At 41.0% G+C, this 21970-nt stretch overlaps 1 protein-coding gene across 5 annotated transcripts in view; it reads right to left on the minus strand.

The window, feature by feature from the left end:
* The window catches only part of GHR (growth hormone receptor), a 234468-nt gene that overhangs the window by 26071 nt on the left and 186427 nt on the right, over window positions 1-21970 (minus strand). For all 5 annotated transcript variants that reach the window (XM_019630530.1, XM_019630525.1, XM_019630528.1 and 2 more), the window contains one exon: window positions 2487-2616. In XM_019630530.1, coding sequence (XP_019486075.1) covers window positions 2487-2616 — 130 coding nt within the window. The remainder of the gene's footprint in view (window positions 1-2486; window positions 2617-21970) is intronic.

A 21970-nucleotide genomic window follows, 5' to 3' on the forward strand; every position in this document is an offset into this window, starting at 1 on the left:
TCCCAAATCCATTAGTTCCAAAGAACAAACAACTTAAAACAGTTATCTTAAGTATGATGGATCAGGAGGAGAGAGTTAGTTCAAACACAATTCCCAAACCCTCCCCCATTAACCAAAGTTGAATTTTATTTTAAATAAATATTTAACATTTATTTTTAAACTATTAAATTTAGACCACCCCCCCAAAACAAAAACAAAAACCCCAAAACCCACCAAACTGACTCACAAAACAGATATTGTATTGCCTGCCTTCACTTGGTTGAGTTTCTATACAGATGACCAAAGCCAATTTACGGAAGCTATTCTCTCCTTTTCTTAGTCCCCAAAGTTAAGTGCTCTAGGTTTCTGGTCTACCTTGGGAAATAGACGGAGTGGGAACTGTAGAAAGGGATGATCAATACAAATCAGAAGAAAGAGCAGAAGAAATATTTTCCATCTATAGATAACCAATTACAAAAGGAATAAAAAGAGAACATCATTCATGTTTTAAGGGCAACTGTTGTCATTATAGACAGCTCATGTGCTTTAGGCTTAAAACTGAACATTTCCTTAGAAAAAAGAAAGCAACAATGTGCTTTCTCCCTTCTTGTTTTCCCCCACAACCTGGCATGGAAAACAAATTTTCTTTCAAAAGGTCAGCACAATTTGTTGAGGAGGGCCATTTGGGGGCTGGCAGAGGTGGGGGGATACAGCCTTAGGGACTGAGTCTTCACACCCCCACTTGCTCTGACAGGCTCCCAGAGCTGCCTTTTGCGGTTCCTGTGATGTGCATTCATGCTGAGGCCCCTCCAAGCTCGGAGGCTGAATCTGGCATGGTCTCCATCACAGGGTGGCAGAGGCTATTCTGAATGGGCAGCCTCTCCTGTCAGCTCACCTGGCGGGGAGGAGCACCAGCCAAGAATGGGCTGCCTCTGCATCTGTCCTGGTGACAGTCTGACATGTTTAGGTTCCCTTGTGCTTTAGTTACCAAGGCCAGGCCCATGAACACAAAGCCGGGTGCTCGGCTCCTTTTCGGCTGCACTTGCCTCACGGCTCTGGTTCTGGATGAAACCATGTCACCGTTTTATCTGTGTCAGGGATGGGGTGTCATGATTCTGTAGTTCCAGGAGCTGCCTGGGAACTGAATTCTAAGAAACAGTGACAGGAGTCAGAAAGAAGAAGAACACTGGTGTCCTCTTTGTGTAAGTGGACAATGTGTAGTCTAACACTTCTGTACACTACTCGCTGTAGCCTAGTTCTGATACTCCTAAACACTCCTGTCCTACCCTTCCCAGATAAACCGGGTGGGGGGCTTAGGCTATTTTGGGTAAGACATTCACAATAAACATATTTTTATAGAAAAACACACAAAACACTGATTTTGCCAGTTTGGGTAAGCACTAATCACAAGGTTATAATTAGGGGGTTTGAGGATGTGACAATTTTCCCCATGGGACCCCAAACTCCAATAGGGCCTGAACTAATGACATCCTTTTGAATATGACCGAGATTCTCCCTCCACTTGGTCACACTTTCAGGGGCATCTCTGTTGGCACAGAGCCAAGCTTGGACCATGGCCGCTCGCTGAAAGACCTGGGCTCTGCAGAGGGGACTTGTAGGTGGCCTGGCTCACCCTCTGCTATAACTCTCCCCGTCTACTGCCTTGCACCATCCACATTGGCCCTCTGCTTTCTTCAAACCTGCCAAGTCGACCCCAGGGCCTTTGCACTTGCAATTTCCTCTGCCTGGAAAGCCTTTCCCCTATGGTCTCTCTTAGTTCCTATGTCTCTACCATAATGCACCACATTAGAGACACTCCTATAACCTCCTTATTTAAAATGTCACCCAAGCTTCCTGTACACACATGCATGCACACTCACCCACACGTTCACACACTCACCCTCAGACATTCTCATGCACACACATATACTCACATACAGTGCTGACACTCTATCCTCTTTCTGGCTTTACTTTTCTTAATAAACCATATTATCGGCTGACATTTTATTTTTAAATTTTATATTGTCTATCTTTCCCCACTGGAAATGAATCTCTATGAGACCAGGGACTTTATTGTTTTTGTAATCACTGCTGTATTTCCAGTGCCTAAAATAGTACTCAACACAAAGTCAGGGCTTCACTCATATTTTTTTGAATAAATGAATGAATTTAGGTCATAAACCTAGAGCACTTAACTTTGGGGAATAAAAGAAGGAGAGAGTAGCTTCTGTAAGTTGGCTTTGGCCATCTGTATAGAAACTCAACCCAGAAAGGCAGGCAACAGAGTATCTGTTTTGTGAGTCAATTTGGTGGGTTTTTGGTTTTTTGTTTGTTTTGTTTTGTTTTTCTTTGTCTAAATTTAATAGTTTAAAAATAAATATTAAATATTTATTTAAAATAAAATTCATTTAGGTCATCATTTCCATTCCTACCAATGCATGTGGTAAGAGATAATCTATGGAGATAAGTCTATGGAGATAAAAGTTAAAAAGGCATAAAGGCTGCACCCTTTAGAATAGAACATCTGTACGAATCCTGGGCTCTTGGAACTGCGATGAACCCCATGTGTCCAGTGGCATGAGAAGGTCTCTAGTTCAGGTGAACGGCACTTGGTGAACTTGGGTTTCCCAGAAGAGTCTGCAGAATAAAAAGAAAATGCAAGGCATGAAATCAGGAGGGTAATGTATGGCATTACTGAAACTTATATTTAAAGTGGTAGAGAAGAATCACTTCTTCCAGAAACACTGTTTACCTAAATTAGTTTCAGAGCTTTTCAAGCATCAGTTATTTCTCGGTCAGCCCTTGATCCCGGGGACAAACCATTTTTGTTTTTATTGCAAACATGATTTCTTAGAACCTGTTTTAAGAAACCAGGGCTCGGGCCTGCTGAGTGGCTCGTTGGTTAAGAGTTGTCTTGGGAGCGTGAGCTCTGAGCAGCAGGGCCACCGGTTCGGATCCCACGTGGGCCACTGACGTTGCGCCCTCTACAGCTAAGATGGTGAACAACGGCTCGACCTGGAACTGGGCTGCCGTGAGTCACTGGCAATGGCGTAGGCTGCAGTGGGCTGCCATAAACTACCGTGAGTGGCCGGCAGCCGCCATGAGCGGCTGTTGAACGGCCGGCGAGCGACTGCCTCACCTAGGAAGAGCACAATAATCACAATACCAACATGGGTCAGTGAAGAGACGTCCTCCACAACTAGACTGAAGAACAAAAGGACAGCAATTTGTCTGCTCCCCTTCCCCGATTCTCCAGTAAAACATCTTTAAAAAAATAAATAAATAAAATATATTGTTAAAAAAAAGAAAGAAACCAGGGCTAGAAGGCTGGCTGAGTGGCTCAGTTGGTTAAGAGTGTGAGCTCTGACCAACAGAATCACCAGTTCGATTCCCACCTGGGCCAGTGAGCTGAGCCCGACTTGAGCTGCCGCTGAGCTGGTAAGAGCATGTGCTCTTAGCAGCAAGGTTGCCAGTTCGGCATCCATATGGGATAGTGAGCAGCGCCTCCCCCTGCTCCTCCGGCCCTGCAACTAAAATTGAAGGACGACAACTTGACTTGGAGCTGATGGGTCTTGGAAAAACACAATGTTCCCCTTCCCCAATTCCCCAACACTGTTCCCCTCCCCAATTCCCCAATAAAAATCTTAAAAAAAGAAGAAAAGAAAAAAAACCAGGGCTAGAGATGAGGATTTGGGTACAGGTAGTTTATTTGGAAGGTGACCCCAGGAACTAGACACAAGAAAAAGGGATTGAGAGAAGAGGAAGAAGAGCTAATAAAGTGTGTGTGTTTGGCTGGTTGCCACAGTGGCCAGCTGGGGCCCAACCCCACAGAAGCTCCTCTGAGAACCTGTGTGAATATGTCTTCCTGGTGTCCTAGACAAGTATGAGAGGCTGGGTGTTTATCTACCAACTCCCATCACCCACTGGTTGAGGGTTGCCCTGAAGGTATTAATGCTCATGAACTTCTAGGCTGCACCTGAACATGGGCTGAGGGTCCTCACCTGACTTCTGAGACACCTAGGAGGGCTCCTGAAGTGTGCCTAGCAATGGTGGCAGCTGCCCACCGCAGATGGCTGTGCTGGCATCAGGTGGGCCAAAGGGATGTAATGTGGGGATCACAGCATCCACTGCAGGGCCTTTTCTCTTTTCATAGATTTTTGATAAAAAGTCACTTATGTTTGCATTCTTTTAAAAGATTCAGCTAGTAAACTTATTAAATAGATGTCGACTATAAACAACTTAGGCATACATCTCTGTCAATTCTAATTGGATAGTGGAGAATGCCTCCTCTATGTTAGGGAATTAGCCCAAACTCCTCTGCATCTATGAAATCTCAGCTGTGGCTGTGCAACAGACAATGAGGCAAAACCAATTTTTGTGTATCAGTTTCATTGTTCTTCTGACTTCCATGGCCATTTTGGAGATGGTCAAGTTTTTCTTTTCTTTTCTTTCCTGTTTTTTGCTCCTTATTTGATTAGTCTTCAATTCAATTGTAAACTTAATATATTTGTTCTTTGACCCAAAACTCTAATTCAATAGGGAGGCTCTCCATCTTAAATTAGCTTTATAAATACTTTAAAACTTAATTTAAAAAGAAATAGGATACAAACACATAAAAATTCTTGATTCCAAGTCTGGGTACATATCTGTGTTCTGAACTGAAACATGCCTCTTTTTTCCTCTGTCAACAAACTCCTATGGGCTAGCATGTCACAAACCTTCTCAACAAGTCCATCATTCAGTTATCCCCTCAACAAACACTTATTAAAGCATCTATTGTGTGCCAGGCCCTGTTTCAAGAACAGGGCAAGAAACAAAACTGATACTGTCCTGGTCCTCGTGGAGTTTCCCATCCACTGGGGCTGAGGGAGGTGGGGTCCCATGCAGAAAAATACGCAGGGTCAGAAGAGATGATAGGGCTGGGAACTGGGCTCCATCTTCCTTCTGCTAACACCCAGATTAATGCAGCAAAGAAGCTCAGTTGTTTTATAACACTGACTATCCTCAATAGTCTGGCTACAAACAAATAAATCTTCGGGAAACTCTGAATTGAAGATAGGCCCTTTTCCCTGGGAGCATACATCAGGGGTGGCAGAATTTTCTTCTTAATAAAATCCCATGGTCATGCTGTTGTAAGAAAGGCTCCTTTTCTTGTATGAGCTAAGAGATTTACAGGAGTTTGGGGGCATGGATGGGGTCTGCCTTGGTACTAAGGGCAGAACGTCAGCCCTGTGGAGGTGGTCAGCATGTAAGAACCCCTCTCTGAAGAGGGTAGGAGCCTTCATGATCACAAATGAATACAGTGAAAAAGGTGTGTGTTTCATTAGGCAGCACCTATCATAGGCTAGAGTACCCAGAAAAGTTCCTTTCTCTATTAGCTAAAGCACTGAGAACAGCATTTTTTGATCCTTCCAGAAAAATCAGTGATTAATAAAACATATTTAAACCACAACTATTTTAATGCCTGCAGGTTTGAGGAGAGAGAGTATTTCACATTCTAACTGTTCTTTCACACAGAAGATAAGAAGAGGAAATACACAGGATTACAAAATTGAGAGATTTGTGTTCTCATCCTGGCTCTGATCCTATTTAGCTTTGATCTTCCAAAAGCCTTTTTGGTTCGTGGAGAAGGAAAAAGAGAGGGAACTGAAATGAGAGAGGAAGGTTGGAGGGAAAGAAGTCTTTGAAGGGAAGGCACAACCTTTTTTCAGAGCTCTGGGCAGGCATCTGCCCTTCCATGTGGGATCTCCACTGAACCACGTCTTGTGGACCATCTGCTGTCAACAGTCCTGGACACTTGTTATCACCCTTGAACAGAGGCTGGGGACTTAATATCTTGTGTGGGGGGAGGGGCTTGAAGGGAAAACCTTGCCCTCTGACCAAAGTGTAACTAAACATAACCAGCTGAGAATTTCCTTTTGAGTTGGGCAGCAGTAGACAAACAATAAGAAGAGGAAGAAAACAAAACAGTAGTTCCTAATATGATTAAGAATTAAAACTTGTAAAGACACATGAAGAAAAACAATTTTATAGATAGATAAATGAACTTCAAACATGATTGTAATCCTAAAAGAGGAAAGAAATTATAGGACCAAGCCAGGCTATGTGGTTATATGTGCATGAAAAATGAAATAGGAACTATTGTAACAAGAGAAAAGCAGGAGGCACATTGGACCAAATGACTTCTGGCTCCTTTTTTGGTCGATCTGGGTTCTGCTAAGAAACCTGCATATACAGTCAATCAAGGGTCAGTTTTATTGGGTTGTTGGAAAAGTCATGATGCATTTTTGCAACGAAAAACATAGAAAAATATGTCATGACTTTTCCCACAACCCAATAGAAGAGAACAGTCACAGCAGGCTCAGTCACCCTGCTGTGGATAAAGAAGGATAAGGAATGGCTGCTGCTGAATATAAGCCAAAGTGAGGAAATAGTTGCTGTCAGTTGAAATAGCTTTCATATGTTCTGAAGATTGCACAAGCACACTGGTGCAGGCCAAGTATGGTGAAACTGTAATGTTCCTTCCACAAATAACAAACAAGAGATGGTGATCCTAGCAGAGTTAGCCCACTTCCCAGACTTCGCCTACACGGACTTTGGGTAAACTGGGTAACTGATGAGCATAAATGTATCAGTGATTTAAGAACATCTTTGAATGAAGCATCTATGTTTGGGTAAAGCAATAGTATAGAACAGAATATTCATGATCTTGGAAAGTTTGATGAGAGATGTGAAGATATAATTCTTCCACGATGGAAAGAAAGAAGTCACTGCATTCAGCATAGTTGCTGTGCCAAATCCCCTGCTCAGGCAAAAAAACAGTATGGAAGGGGAATAACAAGATCGTAATAGCAACAGGGCTTCTTGGAGTTGTCACATGCCCATCGCTGTACTGCATGTTACATGGATTAACTCCTTTAATTCTCACAACTATGGGATGAAGTAGGTACTGTGATTCTTACCATTCTAGAGATGAGGAAACTGAGGCACAGAGAAGTAAAATAACTAGCCTAAGGTCACTTGGTTAGTAAATGGAAGACCCCCGATTCCAACCAGGTAGTCTTGTTTCAGAGTCTGTCATCTAGATCACTACGCTCTTAGCTTTCAAAGTTTTTGAAAGTGACCCTCAGGAAGAAATATTTTTTTTACATCATGACCCAGTATACACATATTTATTTGTGTGTGTGTGTGTGTGTGTGTGTGTGTGTATATATATATATGTATATAAAATATCTAAATAAAATATTTCAAAACATATAAACTCAATGCTTGCTATGAACTCTGATCTACTCTCTTTCAGTTTATAAATGATGCTACTTACAACCTGGTAAATTGATTTACTAATGGGTCACCACGTTCAGTTTGAAAAACATTGCACATGAAGCTATTCTAAGTCTATGAAAGTTGAAAATTAATATGAATGTTGGTCGGCAATTTCCTCAAAACAAGGCAAGAACATTTCATGTATCTGGCACAGATTATGAGATGATCAACAGAACTACATTTTCCAGGTAACTGAAACTTACTCTTGAAATCATTTTTCCCAAAACATAGTAGGATTTTTTTGAATCATGAACAGAGTCTGTCAAATGTCATCTGACCTTTTCATTGGTTTTGCATGAGGATCAGAAATTATCATATTGAATTATGGTATAACAACAGACTGGCTGCTTCCTGCCCCAACACTAAGGAGCTTCACTGCTTTGCTGGTGATATTAATGCTTTCACTTCAGCTTTGTTTAATTCACAAGTAGTAAATACTTAAATAAGCAGTTCCCTGGAATGACACAATTTATAATAACAACAATTCTTCATCTTGAGAGTTGCTTTGACAATTGATGGAAATTACTGGGAAATAATTTTTGATAATACTGGGTGGTGACTGAGGTTCCAGAGCCAGACTCCTGGCTTCCAATCCCACCTCCGCTATTTACAACCTGTGTAACCTTGGGCAACATGCTTAACCTCTTCAGTTTCCTCAACTGTAAAATGGGGATAACAACAGTATCTCATAGGGATATTGTGAAGACTAAATGAGGTAATATAAATGTAAAGCTGTTAGAACAGTGCCTAAACCAGAGGAAGCACTATATAAGTGTTTGCTGTTATTATTTCCATCCTCACAGTCAGCTGTGCTTGTCAATTAGTCATTTTTTTAAACTGTTATCACCTAGGAAGTATAAATGATGAACACTGCTCAACCTGAAATCCATTCTCATTTTCCATGTAATTATAAGTCCACTGATATGCCACATATAACCTATTTCAACAAAGGATGAAATAAAATTCTCAAATATTAAAAAAAAAAAAAACGTCCAGCGCTGGCCGAGTGGCTTAGTTGGTTAAGAGTTGGCTTCAGAGTACGAGCTCTGAGCAACAGAGCCACCAGTTCGATTCCCACATGGGCCAGTGACACTGCGGCCGAGCTGAGCTGTCACTGAGCTGCCAATAGGTGGCAGGATGGCTCAGCTGGTGTAACAACAAGATTGCCTGTTCGATGATGGGCTACACCCATCCGCAACTAAGACCGAACTTGGCACCTTGAGCTGAGTTGCCGCCCGGATGGCTCAGTGGATAGAGCATGTGGTCTTAACAACAAGGTTGATGATTCAACTCCCGCATAGGATGGTGGCTACGCCCATGAGCAACTAAGATTGAACACAGAACCGTGAGCTTAGAGGCCACGAGCTGCCAATGGGAAGCCAGATGGTGACTGGTGCCCTCCACAACGAAGACTGAATGAAGAACAACTTGGCTGGTCCCCTTCCCCAACTCCCCAATAAAATCTTAAAAAAAAAATAGTACAGTGGTGCTAGTTGAAACATCTGTAGTGTATGTGATGATACTGTGAAAGCTATTTCCCTCACTGTTCAGAGGGCGTTTTGTAAGGCTGTGCTCTAGATGGTCATAGCTATCAAAGTCTGAGTTCTAGATAACTGGAGGATGTTGCTATATGATTACATATTCATGTGAAAATTTAAAAAATTCCAAGCAAAGGTTTTCTCTGGGGTTTGTGAGAAACAATGAAAAGAGAGTCCATGAAGAAACTCATTCGGGGAGAAGAATTACCAGTGACTCATGAAGACATTGTAGGGCTGGCCCTAAAAGGTTCTCTGGAACATTTAGAATGTTACTTGATGTTTTTCCCTAGTGACTTGGGCACTCTGGAATCACAGCGGAAGTTTAATAGGTTTCTTGGCAATGATCTTTGCAGAAATAGCATGTTAAGTGGAAAGAGTGCTGAACTGGAATTTGGCAAGTTCTGGATCTCTCACTAATAGTCCATCCAACTATTCCACCCAGAGTGAAAAAAGCTAACACAAAAATCTAAATCCCCAATCTCCTCTACCTCCTTGCCTGCCTAAGCGTCCCTCCTCTCCAACAAAGAAAAACACCTTGTATATATATTCTTAAAGTCCTTTGGATTTTTTTAAGAGACTTTCACATCAGACATTCCATGTTTCAATGAACAAGAAGCATTTATGCAGCACCTATTATGTGTAAGGCACACTTTTGGGCGCAGTGGGAATTATAAAAATGACATGACATATGGATTCCACCTCTGAAGAGCTATATATAATCTAGTCCAGGAAATAACACATGTGCATATAAGAAGTAGCTAACAATAAAAGCCAGCTAACATAAAGATAATTGCTTTAGGAAATCAGAGAAAGTAGTGATGACTAAGAGCTGAGGGTGGAGGCACAGAGGGAGGTTTCAAGGAGTAAGGAGGGGGCGATTAACCCAACTTTGTTTGCTCAGATGCAAAGACGCTGCTGCTGATCACCGACCAAATGCCACCAGGGACACATCTGTACACAAAGTTAGCTTTACTCACCCTCATAATCTGCTGAGTCAGAATCTGCGTTCTCACAAGATCTCGGGTTATCTGTATGTACATTAAAGATTGAGAAGCACTGATGTACAGCACCTCACTGCCAGCTAGGGGCTCTTTCTAACTGGACCAGTGGTTCTCAACTCCGGCTGCATATTAGAATCACCAGGGACCTTTACCAAACTACTTTCCAGAGAAATAATTTAATTAGATTGGATGATGCCTTACAAAATGTTATATGTCCATTATAGCTAAAAAATATTAACACTATTCTCAACATACTGAGGGAAAAAAAATATTTGTTTGATACCTGGGCATTGGAACTGTTTTAAATGCCCCAGGTGACTCTAACATGCAACCATGGTTAAGGATCGCTGAATTAGAAGAAGGAGCTTCTGTGTTAGATTAGTACAATGAATTCCTTAAGCAAATGGTCTATTGAAAGGCCACTCAAATGCTGAGCCCTGTGAAAAACAATCCAAATAAGGATTAGCAAGGTGCAGCAGCATGCACTGAATCTCCGGGGGAAACTGGACTAACCCCCCACCCAGGCCCCACACCCCCGCCGCCCAACGTAAGGCTATCAAGGTGTGTCTGTGTGGGCTCTCAGGGGAGGCAGTGTGGTGGGCAGCACGAACCCCTCTGGTGGGTGATCTCCCTGGGGTCTCCCAGGAAGGTCCAGCCTTAAATGTCACTTGTGTGGAGCAGACATACACGCTCACAGCTGCGTTTCAGGGGTTCTAAAGTGGTAGTTTCAAGTATATATGATGGTGAGAGTGCAGCTGCCTTAATTGTGCGAGTCATGGAAGTTAGTGTTAGATTTTTTTGCTGTAGATCCTGGGAGCAGAGCCAACTCCAGGCCCCCTGGGTCAGTCCACACAATAGAACAGCCACAGTTGCCTTTGTGGGAAAGTAACAACTCAACAGAACACATCATACCAATCCCTGGCATTGCACTCCTGCTGCGGATTTCTTAAGCTCTCACAGTTCCTCATTCAGTCCTCTTTCTGGAGGTCTTTGTTGGAGAGTCTAGTGTTTTTTAGAGATGTCTAGCATCACCTGGGGATCTTGTTAAAATGCAAATTCAGTAGGTGGGGCCTGAGATTTTGCACTTTTGACAAGTTCCCAGGTGCTGCTTCTGAGGAGCAAGGATTTAGGTTTGTGCTGTCCAATAAGGTGGCCACTGGCCTATGTGTCTATTGAGCATGTGAAATGAAGCTAGTGTGACCAAGACATTGAATTTTTAAATTTTATTCAATTTTAATTAGTTTAAATTCAAATTTAAAAATGAAAATGGTGCAAAATATTTTCCCTTAAGTATCGCCTTATTGTTTTAGTAGGACTACATTTCATTTCAACTACTGAAAATTTAGTGTCCCAACTGAGATGTGCTGTAAATGTAACATACACACTGGATTTATTAGATTGATTACATGTTGAAAAGTCAATATTTTGGATATACTGGACTAAAAAGATATATTATTAACATTAATTTTACCTGTTCCTTTTACTGTTTAAATGTGGCTACTAGAAATTTTAAAATTGCATATGTAGCTTACATTATATTTGTATCTGACAGTGTTGGTTTAGTTGGTAGAATTGACTTCAAAAGAAAAACATTTAATTTAAAAGGAAGAATTTAGAAAATACATTGCATCAGGCTAAAACATGCAGGCTCTAAAACAGTTGTTAAATTGGCAAACTGTGTAGAGCTAACCCCCAGTTCAATGAATCCATCCCACTGGTCCACTCTCTTGAGAGAGTTCAGTTTTTTCATCTAGTTCATGGACACTGAAGGTCCTTTCAGCAGGAGACCCAACCTTACCTTCTATGCAGAGGCCCTAATAGTCTCCAATTTTCTCTCCTAACTTATTTCCTGTGAAACACATCCCTTCTGATCTTAGGCCCTTGGTAGGTAGGGGCAAAATGGAATAGCAGAAAGAGCACAGGCTTGGAAGCTAGGTGGATTTAGGACTGAATCCCAGATGCATGACTCGCTAGAAGCGTTATATAAAATTTCTAAGCCCCAGTTTTCCCATGTGTAAAATGAGAGCAAAATACCTACACATATGCTGAAAACGAAATCAGATATTTACATAAAGTACCTGGCACATGGTTGGTTTTCAAGAAAGAACCACCACTAGTACTGCACAGAACAAACTCACTGATTCTTGTGGATTAGTAGATCGTGACTCCATTGAGCTCCAAAGAAATTTTTTTTTTTAAACAAGTTTGACTTCACCCAAATATGCTGGGTTTTTAAAAAGATTTTATTGGGGGAATTGTGGGAGGGAAGCAGGGTTGGGGAATTGGGGAAGGGGAGTGGCCAAGTTGTCCTTCAATCTTCGTTGTGGAGGGCGCCAGTCGCCATCTGCCTGCCCGTCAGCAGCTTGTGGCCTCTAAGCTCAAGGTTCTGTGTTCGATCTTAGTTGCAGGTGGGTGTAGCCCACCATCGAACAGGCAATCTTGCTGTTACACCAGCTGAGCCATCCTGCCACCTGTTGGCAGCTCGGCAACAGCTCAGCTCGGGCACAGCATCACTGGCCCATGTGGGAATCGAACCAGCGGCCCTGTTGCTCAGAGCTCACGCTCTTAAGCCTGCTCTTAACCAACTGAGCCACTCGGCTGGCCCTCCAAAGAAATGTTTGAAATATGACAGGGCCTTATATATTGCAATGCCTTAGCCTACAAGTATGCCTCACAATGCGAATATGTGGCACTGGAAAAGTTCAATGAGAAAGATATTTAGGAATAGGCAAATCATAACCCACCAAAACAGAAGCCACCTTCTTATCAACGCACCCAGTCAGTCTTACATGTAAAACAAATTTAGGTCAGAAGTAAACGACTCCCTAGGTTCTAGGGCAGGGTTTCTCAACCTTGGTATGATTGCTATTTCGGACCAAATAATTCTTTGTTGGGGGGGGGCTGTCTTTGTAGGACATTTAGCATCATTCCTAGCCTCCACCCATTAGATGCCAGTAACATTCCCTTCTCCTTCAGTTGTGACAACCAAAATGTTCCTAGACATTGCCAAATGAACCCTGGGGACAAAATCACCCCTGGGAAGAGCCTCTGCTCTAGGGCATGTATCACTCACCTTCATATCTCAGTCACAGATGCTCTGGTTAAGTTTATATTGCATAAATACACTTAAATTGAATTTTTACTGTATATACTGTATATAAGCAAAAGCATTTTATTTAAGCAATGTATGAAAGTTCTTTCTAACTACCATTGATTGTGCTCCTATTCAGTGCTAAGTCCTGCCATGAGTTTTCTCATTTCATCTTCACAGCTCTTCTGTAAGGAATGTTATAAGATAGTACTATAATCTTCATTTTATAGATAAGGGAACTCAACTTTTGAAAAACTCAGTAATTTTTAGCTAAAACACCAACTAATAAGAAGCAAAGCTGAGACTTAAGTCCAGACTTTTCTCACTTCAAAGCTTTTTTCTCCATATGCTGCATTGCATCTCAGTTTTATCTGGGTTTTCTCTTTATGGCAAAGTTGCTTTTTTGGCATTAGGCTCAGAGATTTATTGGCTTCTATGAGCTGTTAGGTAGCCTGTAGACACTAGAGCTTAGAGATTAACTGTCCTGTACCTGATTTGAGAAGGCCTTGTACTCACCTTTTACCCTCATTTATATAAAATAGGGAAAGCATTCTTATGATCAGAACCATTCCCTAAACAATAGTGCCAGATCCCCTCAAGGAAATGAAAAACTAATGACAGTCCCTGCCTCTGTAAACTTTTCAGTCTGGTTGGGGAAGTAAGATTTCCATGTAGGAAACAATCTGAAAATGAAAGATTTTTAGGATATACTGGAGTAGCTATATAGAACCGTATAAAGAAAGGAAAGACCTATATGAGTTACAATAGACCTAGAACGCTTCATAGAGAAGTTCTTATAGAAAATGGAGAGACAAAAATTGGGAGTGCAGCTTAGGAAGTTGATCATTTATAATAAGTATTATACTTCAGGTATAATATTAAGGTATTATATTAAGAGAAGAGGTTAGATGCATAAGTATCTGCTTATTCACTGGTGGACAACATTCCATTGGATGACTTTCAAGAAAAAAAGAGAATAAAATCATGGTCACATTTGCCTCTTCCTCATCCAAGTCAGAATTTCTGCTCTCTTCTAACCATAACCAAAAGATAGATAAACCTATAGAAGAGTTGCAACATTTATTTCAGACATAAAAGAGGATTCTGGGAACATGACTTTGGCAATTTCAAAGAAAAATAGTTTATATGCAGTTGCACACTCTTAGGGCTGAAAGAGATCTTGCTAGTCCACCTACGCTCACCATTTCATTTTATAGATGAAAAAAAATCATGTCCAAAAAAGAGAAGTGAATTGCCCAAGATCACACAGCTGGTAAGAAGCCAGGCTATGTGTTATACTTGCCTCCATGAAGTGAAAATCATGGCCACTAAATTTGGATGATTATTGATTATTATGATTATGTATTTACTTCAGATCTACTGACCTCTAAGGCCCAGCTAAATCACCAAGTGCCACGTTTCTAGAGTGAACCAAGCTTCATCATGAGCCCTAGACTCTATGACAATATTAAGACCATGCTCAGGGTTCACAGTGAAAACAGATTCACAGAAAAGCAAGTCTCTGATTAGGCATTTTGAAAGCTTTTAAGAAATCAAAATGAACAATTATTTTGAGTACTAACATTCAATCATGTCATGAGTTCAGAATTCCATGATAATCAACCTATTTATTACACTAGATGGCAGCAAACAGGTATCTAGGTGTACATTCAATTAACTAGGAAATTGAAAACAAAATGAAGCCACACAGACTGGGTCTAAATTTACCTGAATGAAGTGAAAGTTTCCACAAGTATTAAGCTCTTGCATGCTCTCAAAGACTCCTGAAGAAGCTGTGGTTCATGTTTTTTTATTGAGGTTCCTCCTTATACATAGCAGGATGTTCAATATTGTGGTGAACTGCTGCAATGTTGAAGTGCAAAATCACTGACTCTTGGGCAGGAAGGGCAATATTTTATGTATTTCAGGCTCTTTCTCCTGGCCATCAGAGGCAGAATGATAATCAGAGGCTAGGGGATGTGCAGTAGTGAAAAGACAACTCTGGGAGAAGATGTTGCAGAATATAACATCAGGATTCACAGGACAGAAAACAATATTACCAATAGCAGGATGTAAATACTGGCAACAGAGATACTAGAAATTAAGATTAGAGCCTACATAATCACCATTAGGACTTAATCATTATCTAGGTTACTGTCTTCAAAATGGACCATGACGGACCATGCAAGATGATCCATTGGGGAATGCAAAGAAAACACTATAACTTTTATTTATATGTGTTGTTTATCTAAAATAGGAAAGAAATTAAGGTTTACTAATAGTGGACATGTAAAGTCGCATGGAGCCTTCAGAGTTATATGTCGTATTTGGTAGGAGAGAAATTCTGCAGGAAGAGTGGGAGGACCACAGTTCCGAGGGGTAGTTCCTAGTACCTTTACTTGCCTCTTCATTTAACATGTTAGAACATCTTTTTACAAGTTCTACATAGCTGATTAAATGTATAAACATACTATACTGATATTATGATGGTTTAACTAATCGCGATGTAACAACCAAGTGGCTTAAAAACAGTCATGTAAAGAAATCTCATATTAAAGGCAATTCTAATAATGCAAGCCCAAGTCAACAATGAGAAAATGGCTGAGCTGACTCTTTTCCTACCCTTAGAACAAGCTCTAAGCAAAGCTGATAGGAAGTTGACTTCCAAAATGGGAAATCATCCTAAAGACTATCTGAAATATAGATTGACATCTACTACTAATCTTTTGAACTTCTAACTTGGTGTATATTGTGCCCTTTATGGATATGAGACTGAGATTTAATTAAAACCAAATGTTGAAATAAATGTAATATAGATCCAACCTTCAAATTGTGTTTCATAAACTGTAGACATTAGATGAAGACTTCTCCTCCAAAAAAAGTAAACATCTTCAAACACACTGCAGGAAATATTTTATTCTATCAAAAATTGAAATAAAAATATTTTATACTATTTCTTGGTTCAACTTTATCAAGACTTTAAAAGTTATATTCTTCTCACTTATACGTGGATTCTAAGGAACTGAATGGATGGGAGAAGTGGATGGAGATAGTCTCAGAGACACAGAGGAAGAACTGAGGGTTGTTAGTTGGGAGGGGGTGGGGATGAAGGAGAAGGGGAAGGGATGAGACAATACAAATTGGTAATTGTAATATGGCCTCAGGGATAGAAAAAGATAGTCCAAGGAATACAATCAATAACGTTGTAAGCATTTCTTAGGGAGCCAGATGGACCAATGCCCTTTTGGGGAGTCCACTTCATAGTTGATGTGGAGGCCTTACCAACGCATTGTATTTCTGAAACTGATGTTGAATAACACTGTATGTCAACTATAATTATATATACATATAACCTCGGGACACGGAGTAGAGTGCGGGAACGGATTCAATGGAATTGTAATAGATAAGCATGATATGGGGGTGGGAGGGCAGTGGATGGGGGTGGGGGGTTGTTACTTTGTGAGGGTGAAAAGGGTAACTATTGCATTGTTCTGTACACCTGAAACTAACAATAAATAAATAAATAAATAAATAAATAAATAAATAAAAATAAAAGTTATATTCTTATATATTTTACAACGAACAGAACATATTAGAATTTTGTTCATATACATAATTTACAAATATGTAAACATGTATATTATGAATGTGTATTCAAATTGTTTTTACTAATGGATATGGAATCCAAACTTCGATGACTTATGACTGAGCAAATCCCTTTACAAGATGAAAGTGTAAGATGAGGCAAGAGGCTTAGGGATGGCCAATGTCACTATATGACATAGATTCCTAAATTCTTATTGCTCAAACTTTTTCCATTTCATTCTACTCTGCTTTCACTGCCCCTCCTCAGGATTAATTTATCATGTACACGTTTAAGTACACAAACCCAGGGCACACACCTGGGCTCCTTATCCTACTACACCTCTCCAAGTGCTTTCACACCTCAAAGATTGCTCTGTTGGAAGCACAAACAAAAGTAAAAGAAATATTAAAGGGGAGGCATCTGCCCATCAGATAAAATGCAATCATGTGCAAAGGAATTAGAGTAATACCTTGGTTTGCGAGCATAATTCATTCTGGAAACAAACTACTTGTATTGCAAGACAACTGCTCATTTACCACGTTAAAATGTATTAGAAATGTTTGCTTGTCTTGCGGAACACTTGCAAACTACATTACTTGCAATACAAGGTTTCAATGTACTCCGATATTAGAGTGGAAAGACACTACAGGATAAGCTAATTTCTAATTTTTAAATTTTTTTAAAAAGATTTTTTTTATTGGGGAATTGGGGGAAGGGGAACAGACAAGATGCTTTTGTTTTTGTTCTTCAGTCTAGTTGTGGAGGACGTTGCTTCACTGGTCCAAGTTGGCACCATCACTGCGCTCTTCCCAGACGAGGCACATCAGTCACCGGCTTCTGGACGGCCGCTCATGCTGGCTGCTGGCTACATAGGGTAGCCTGTGGCAACCCACTGCCACAAGGGCTGCAGCCTACGCCGTCACCGGCGACTCACAGCAGCCCAGCTCCAGGTTGAACTGTTGTTCAGCATCTTAGCTGTAGAGGGCAGTGTCACTGGCCCTCATATGTGGGATCCGAACCGGGGCCCTCTGGTGTCCCAAGCCAGTTCTTAACCATTGCGCCACTCGGCTGGCCCCTAATTTTTTATTTTTTTTTAACTGAGCCATTCTGCCACCTGTTGGCAGCTCAGCAGCAGCTCAGCTCAGGCCGGGAATCGAACCAGCGACCCTGTTGCTCAGAGCTCGCACTCTTGAGCGAGCTCTTAACCAACTGAGCCACTCAGCCCCCCGAATTTCTTATTCTTATAATGAAAGCTTTTCAAGTGAACACTCATAAGCAAGAAAATTATTAAAAATGTATTTACTATTTTGAACTGTACAGGAGAATGAGGAATGACTTAAAAATGAAAGGTTGATGTGGGTATGGCATAATAGCCTGGCATTTTGGAGCAGGCCTAACTCCCAGTTAAGGGGTTTCCATGGCCCTGATAGATTTCTTCTATGTTGGCTCCCTTTTCTTTGTAGCCTTTCTTGGCTGAGAGGCCATAATCAATGGCCTGTATAAACTTTTCTATAGAAGAAGGTATATTCCCTTCCAACAGGCCAGTGTTTCCAAAGTGTGGTCTCTTGGGGCTCTGGTCTGCCTACGCCAGGATCATCTGCAGAGCTTGACAGACATCCAGGTTCCTAGGCTCCATCCCAGATCTACTGAATCAAATTCTCTGGAAGGGACTTTGGAATCACTATTTTTGATACCCCTATCTGATTTGTATACTTTTGGGTCTTGCCTCTCAGAAAAAATGTGCTGCCTGGTAACTAGAAAAGGAGAAAAGATAAGATCGGGGGTTCCCCTGCTGGTTCGTGGTCATTAAGGGCTCACATGTGAAAGATAATTATATTCATATTATGAACTTCAGTAAAATGTAAGGCAATTTCTGGCTCATAAAGGAAAGTAAACACTCTAATGGGATACATTTAAGGAGAGATTGTAAATCTTCATTTTGAAAAGGACAACTTGTTTTTTTTGGGGGGGGGGCAGGGCACTGGGGCATATTCAGCTAATACTTAACTGCATGCAACTATGTTCCAGAAACACATACATTTACTGCTTAAGACAACCATAGAAGGCAGTTTGTATTCCCCCCCATTTTGTAGATGGGGAGTGAAAGACTCTGAGAGGTGAAATGTCTCACCTAAGTTCATTCAGCTGGTAAGAAGCAAAGGTGAGATTTGCACCAGATTGCTGACATTTACAACCAGTGCATTTTCAACTGTCCTTGTACTACTAGCTTTCTGGTTCTAAAATTCAGAATACCACTGGTGAACAGATGAGAGAAAAATAAAATATAGAGGAAATAGGAAAAAAGAAGGAAAGGCTAGTGTATCCGGCCAAAAGGAAACATTCAGGCATTCCTTTTGTAATAGAACTACAGTGACATACAACAGGGGAATAAAGGAATCTTTCTAAGCTGATGACTTAGTATTCTTGACGTTGTAGGTCAACAAACAGGAAATATTCACTTGGTTTGAACTAGAACACAGAGTTCCCATCTTAAGGAAAATTTTATTAGGATCATCAATAGTGACAAGTGGTCAGGACAGCTGTTGAAGTTCACGGTGTCTATGGACAGAGCAGACTTAATGTGCCCCCCGGAGAAATGGTGCAGCGCTGATTCAAGAAGCAATAGCTCTGAATTAGGAGACACAGCTGCCACTCCCTATGTCAACTGAGATTTCCTGGTGGTCTCTCATCATGCCATAATTATTAATGTCACTTTACTAATGAACTTGACAGGTCTGAGCCCAGAGCAGCATGGTTGTTATTCACTGAGCCAGTACAGCTACAATTACATTTGTTACTGTGCCTACGATGCAATTTCACAAGCTTACTATTAATTTACCCCCTCTGTTTTCACTCTCAGCACTGCACAGGGTGTCCACTCGAAACCTGATCTAGACTTAAGAATCTAGAGCAGCGGTTCTCAACCTTCCTAATGCCGCGACCCCTTAATACAGTTCTTCATGTTGTGGTGACCCCCAACCATAAAATTATTTTCATTGCTACTCTATAACTGTAATTTTGCTACTGTTATGAATCGTAAATATCTTTTTGTTTTCCGATGGTCTTAGGCGACCCCTGTGAAAGGGTCGTTCCAGTCCCAAAGGGGTAGCGACCCACAGGTTGAGAACCGCAGAGAGGTTCTCTAACCCCTTTGGGATTTGTAAGATGCTGGAGGCGATAGGAAGGTGAGGGATGTGATTGAGTGGAGCCTGAAGGTTACTTGGGACCAAGCTATTATAAAATGAACAGAGACTTTTCCTCTTGGATGAACCAGGCACATCCTAGGGGAACGCATGAACAGTGTGGCGGCTTCTCTGGCATTATATCATAGAAGCCCAAGCCTTGCCAACATTTGTAAACGTCTCCCAGTCATTCTAAGAGTCTTTAATACCCAAGCAGCACCCTTTTTACTAGGATGGAGAAATCAGGCACATTATTCCCATGATCTTTTCACCCTATTTGACAGCTCCACTTTCTCCCAGCATGGTCCTCATGAAGCAGTTTAGATGGTGAGTCCAGTTTATTCTAATAAAAACCTACAGCCATTTGAAATTACCTTGGAGTTTATAGCTCTGTGGCTACTTGCACTCATGAATTTACAATGCTTGGAAAGGTGCTCAAGAGAAAGGCTGTTACCCTCTTATTTAGGGAGTCTGCCTCAGGGTCCCTAAACGACAACCACAATTACCGCAATGATGTGCTTCATAGAAAAAGACTTCCATATGCTATATATTATTATTGCATTCACTGATCTCACAGATTTTTGTTTCAATTATTAGTATTTGATGTGATTATAAAACAACACATAATTTTAATCATTATGCCAGTACTCCTGTATTTAAACAACATTTTCTTTAAAAGTGAGGTCATTGGGAAGTTTTAAATAAACTCCCAATAAGGTTGTTACTGATCAAAAATTTATTTTAAACTCTTTCTTGGGAAATATCTTCTGTTAAATTAATTCATGCACCTCATAAGAAAATCAGTCTTATTACTACTTAGTCCCAACCAATCTTATTTAATAATATAGTGAAAATGTTTGGAGCAAATAATTTCATTATCTAGAACTAGCTGGTACTGGCATTTTCCTGTCCTTGCTTGCAATCCCCCCAGGCACTGCAGATAACTGGAGTAGGGACTATAAATGGGGAATTTAAGTGTCACTGCGGCTCTCTGTAACACCATTCACAGTAAATTTATGTGGCCTCTTATATGACTTTGAAAAACATCATAGTGTAAGGAAAACGGGGACAAAGGCCCTCAATAAATTGTAAACACTTCAGGTCAAGGGGCCATATCTTCTTTCTAATCCCTGCCCCCCTAAACCATCCACTTCCTGGGTCACTTAAGATAATTTTATTTTTATGTTTATAATAGGTTCTCAGTAAATACTCCCCATTCACTAATAGGTTGAAGGTTGAAACCTACCTTTCTAATTGTTTCTTCCAACTGAAATCTATTATTTCTTAAAGCAAGGGCCTCTGGTTTCTCCCCTGGATGGCTGGCTCACCACCAAAAGTAAACAATTTTCAGAACATTCTCAGTTTTCTCAACCTGCCACATTGCTTTCGAGCAGTCAAACCAAATCCTGGTATTTGGCTACATTATTTTCAAAATGTCTGTAGAAATCACCCCACTCCATGCCCAGGATCATGCTTTTTTTGGACTTAATTATTTAAACCAGTACTGAGAAGTCATTTCATCTCCTTTAGTTAAAATGGCTTCTCTTTTTGTACACGAGGAGGTTGCTTATCCAGAGTGGGAAAGAAGGCCCACAGAGCACACCATGATTTCCCAGATGTCTGTTTTTAGGAACCCTTCAAAGAGAATGAGTCTTTTCAGCTTTGCCTCCTCTTAAATGGGGTTTTATGGCTTCTGTATTACTTTGCAAATATCAAGGGCCCTGTACCTTATTAGTTTAATAATTTCCTCTTTTGCTGAATATTTACCTTCAGATTATTTTTCCTAGATATATTAAGGCATTTTGTTTGTTTACTTTAAATGAATTCTTATTATTGTACAAATGCTCCTTATTCTATTTATAAAATTCCAAATTAATAGCCCTTTAAAAAATATTCTGGGGCCGGCCGAGTGGTGCATTGGTTAGGAGTTGGCTTGGGACGCTAGCTCTGAGCAGCAGGGCCCCAGTTCGGATCCCACGTGAGGGCCAGTGATGCTGCGCCCTCTGCAGCTAAGATGGTGAACAACAGCTCAACCTGGAGCTGGGCTGCGTGAGTCTCCAGCGACAGTGTAGGCTGCAGTGGGGCTGGTCGGCAGCAGGCGTGAGCTTTCGTGAGCTGCCGTGAGCAGCCGTCCAATGGCCGGCGAGCCACTGCCTCACCCGGGAAGAGAGCAATGATAATACCAACATGGGCCAGTGAAGTGACGTCCTCCACAACTAGACTGAAGAACAGAAGGACAGCAACTTGTCTGTTCCCCTTCCTTGATTCCC

Source organism: Hipposideros armiger, unplaced genomic scaffold, assembly GCF_001890085.2.
Source record: "Hipposideros armiger isolate ML-2016 unplaced genomic scaffold, ASM189008v1 scaffold_920, whole genome shotgun sequence".
Lineage (NCBI taxonomy): Eukaryota > Metazoa > Chordata > Mammalia > Chiroptera > Hipposideridae > Hipposideros > Hipposideros armiger.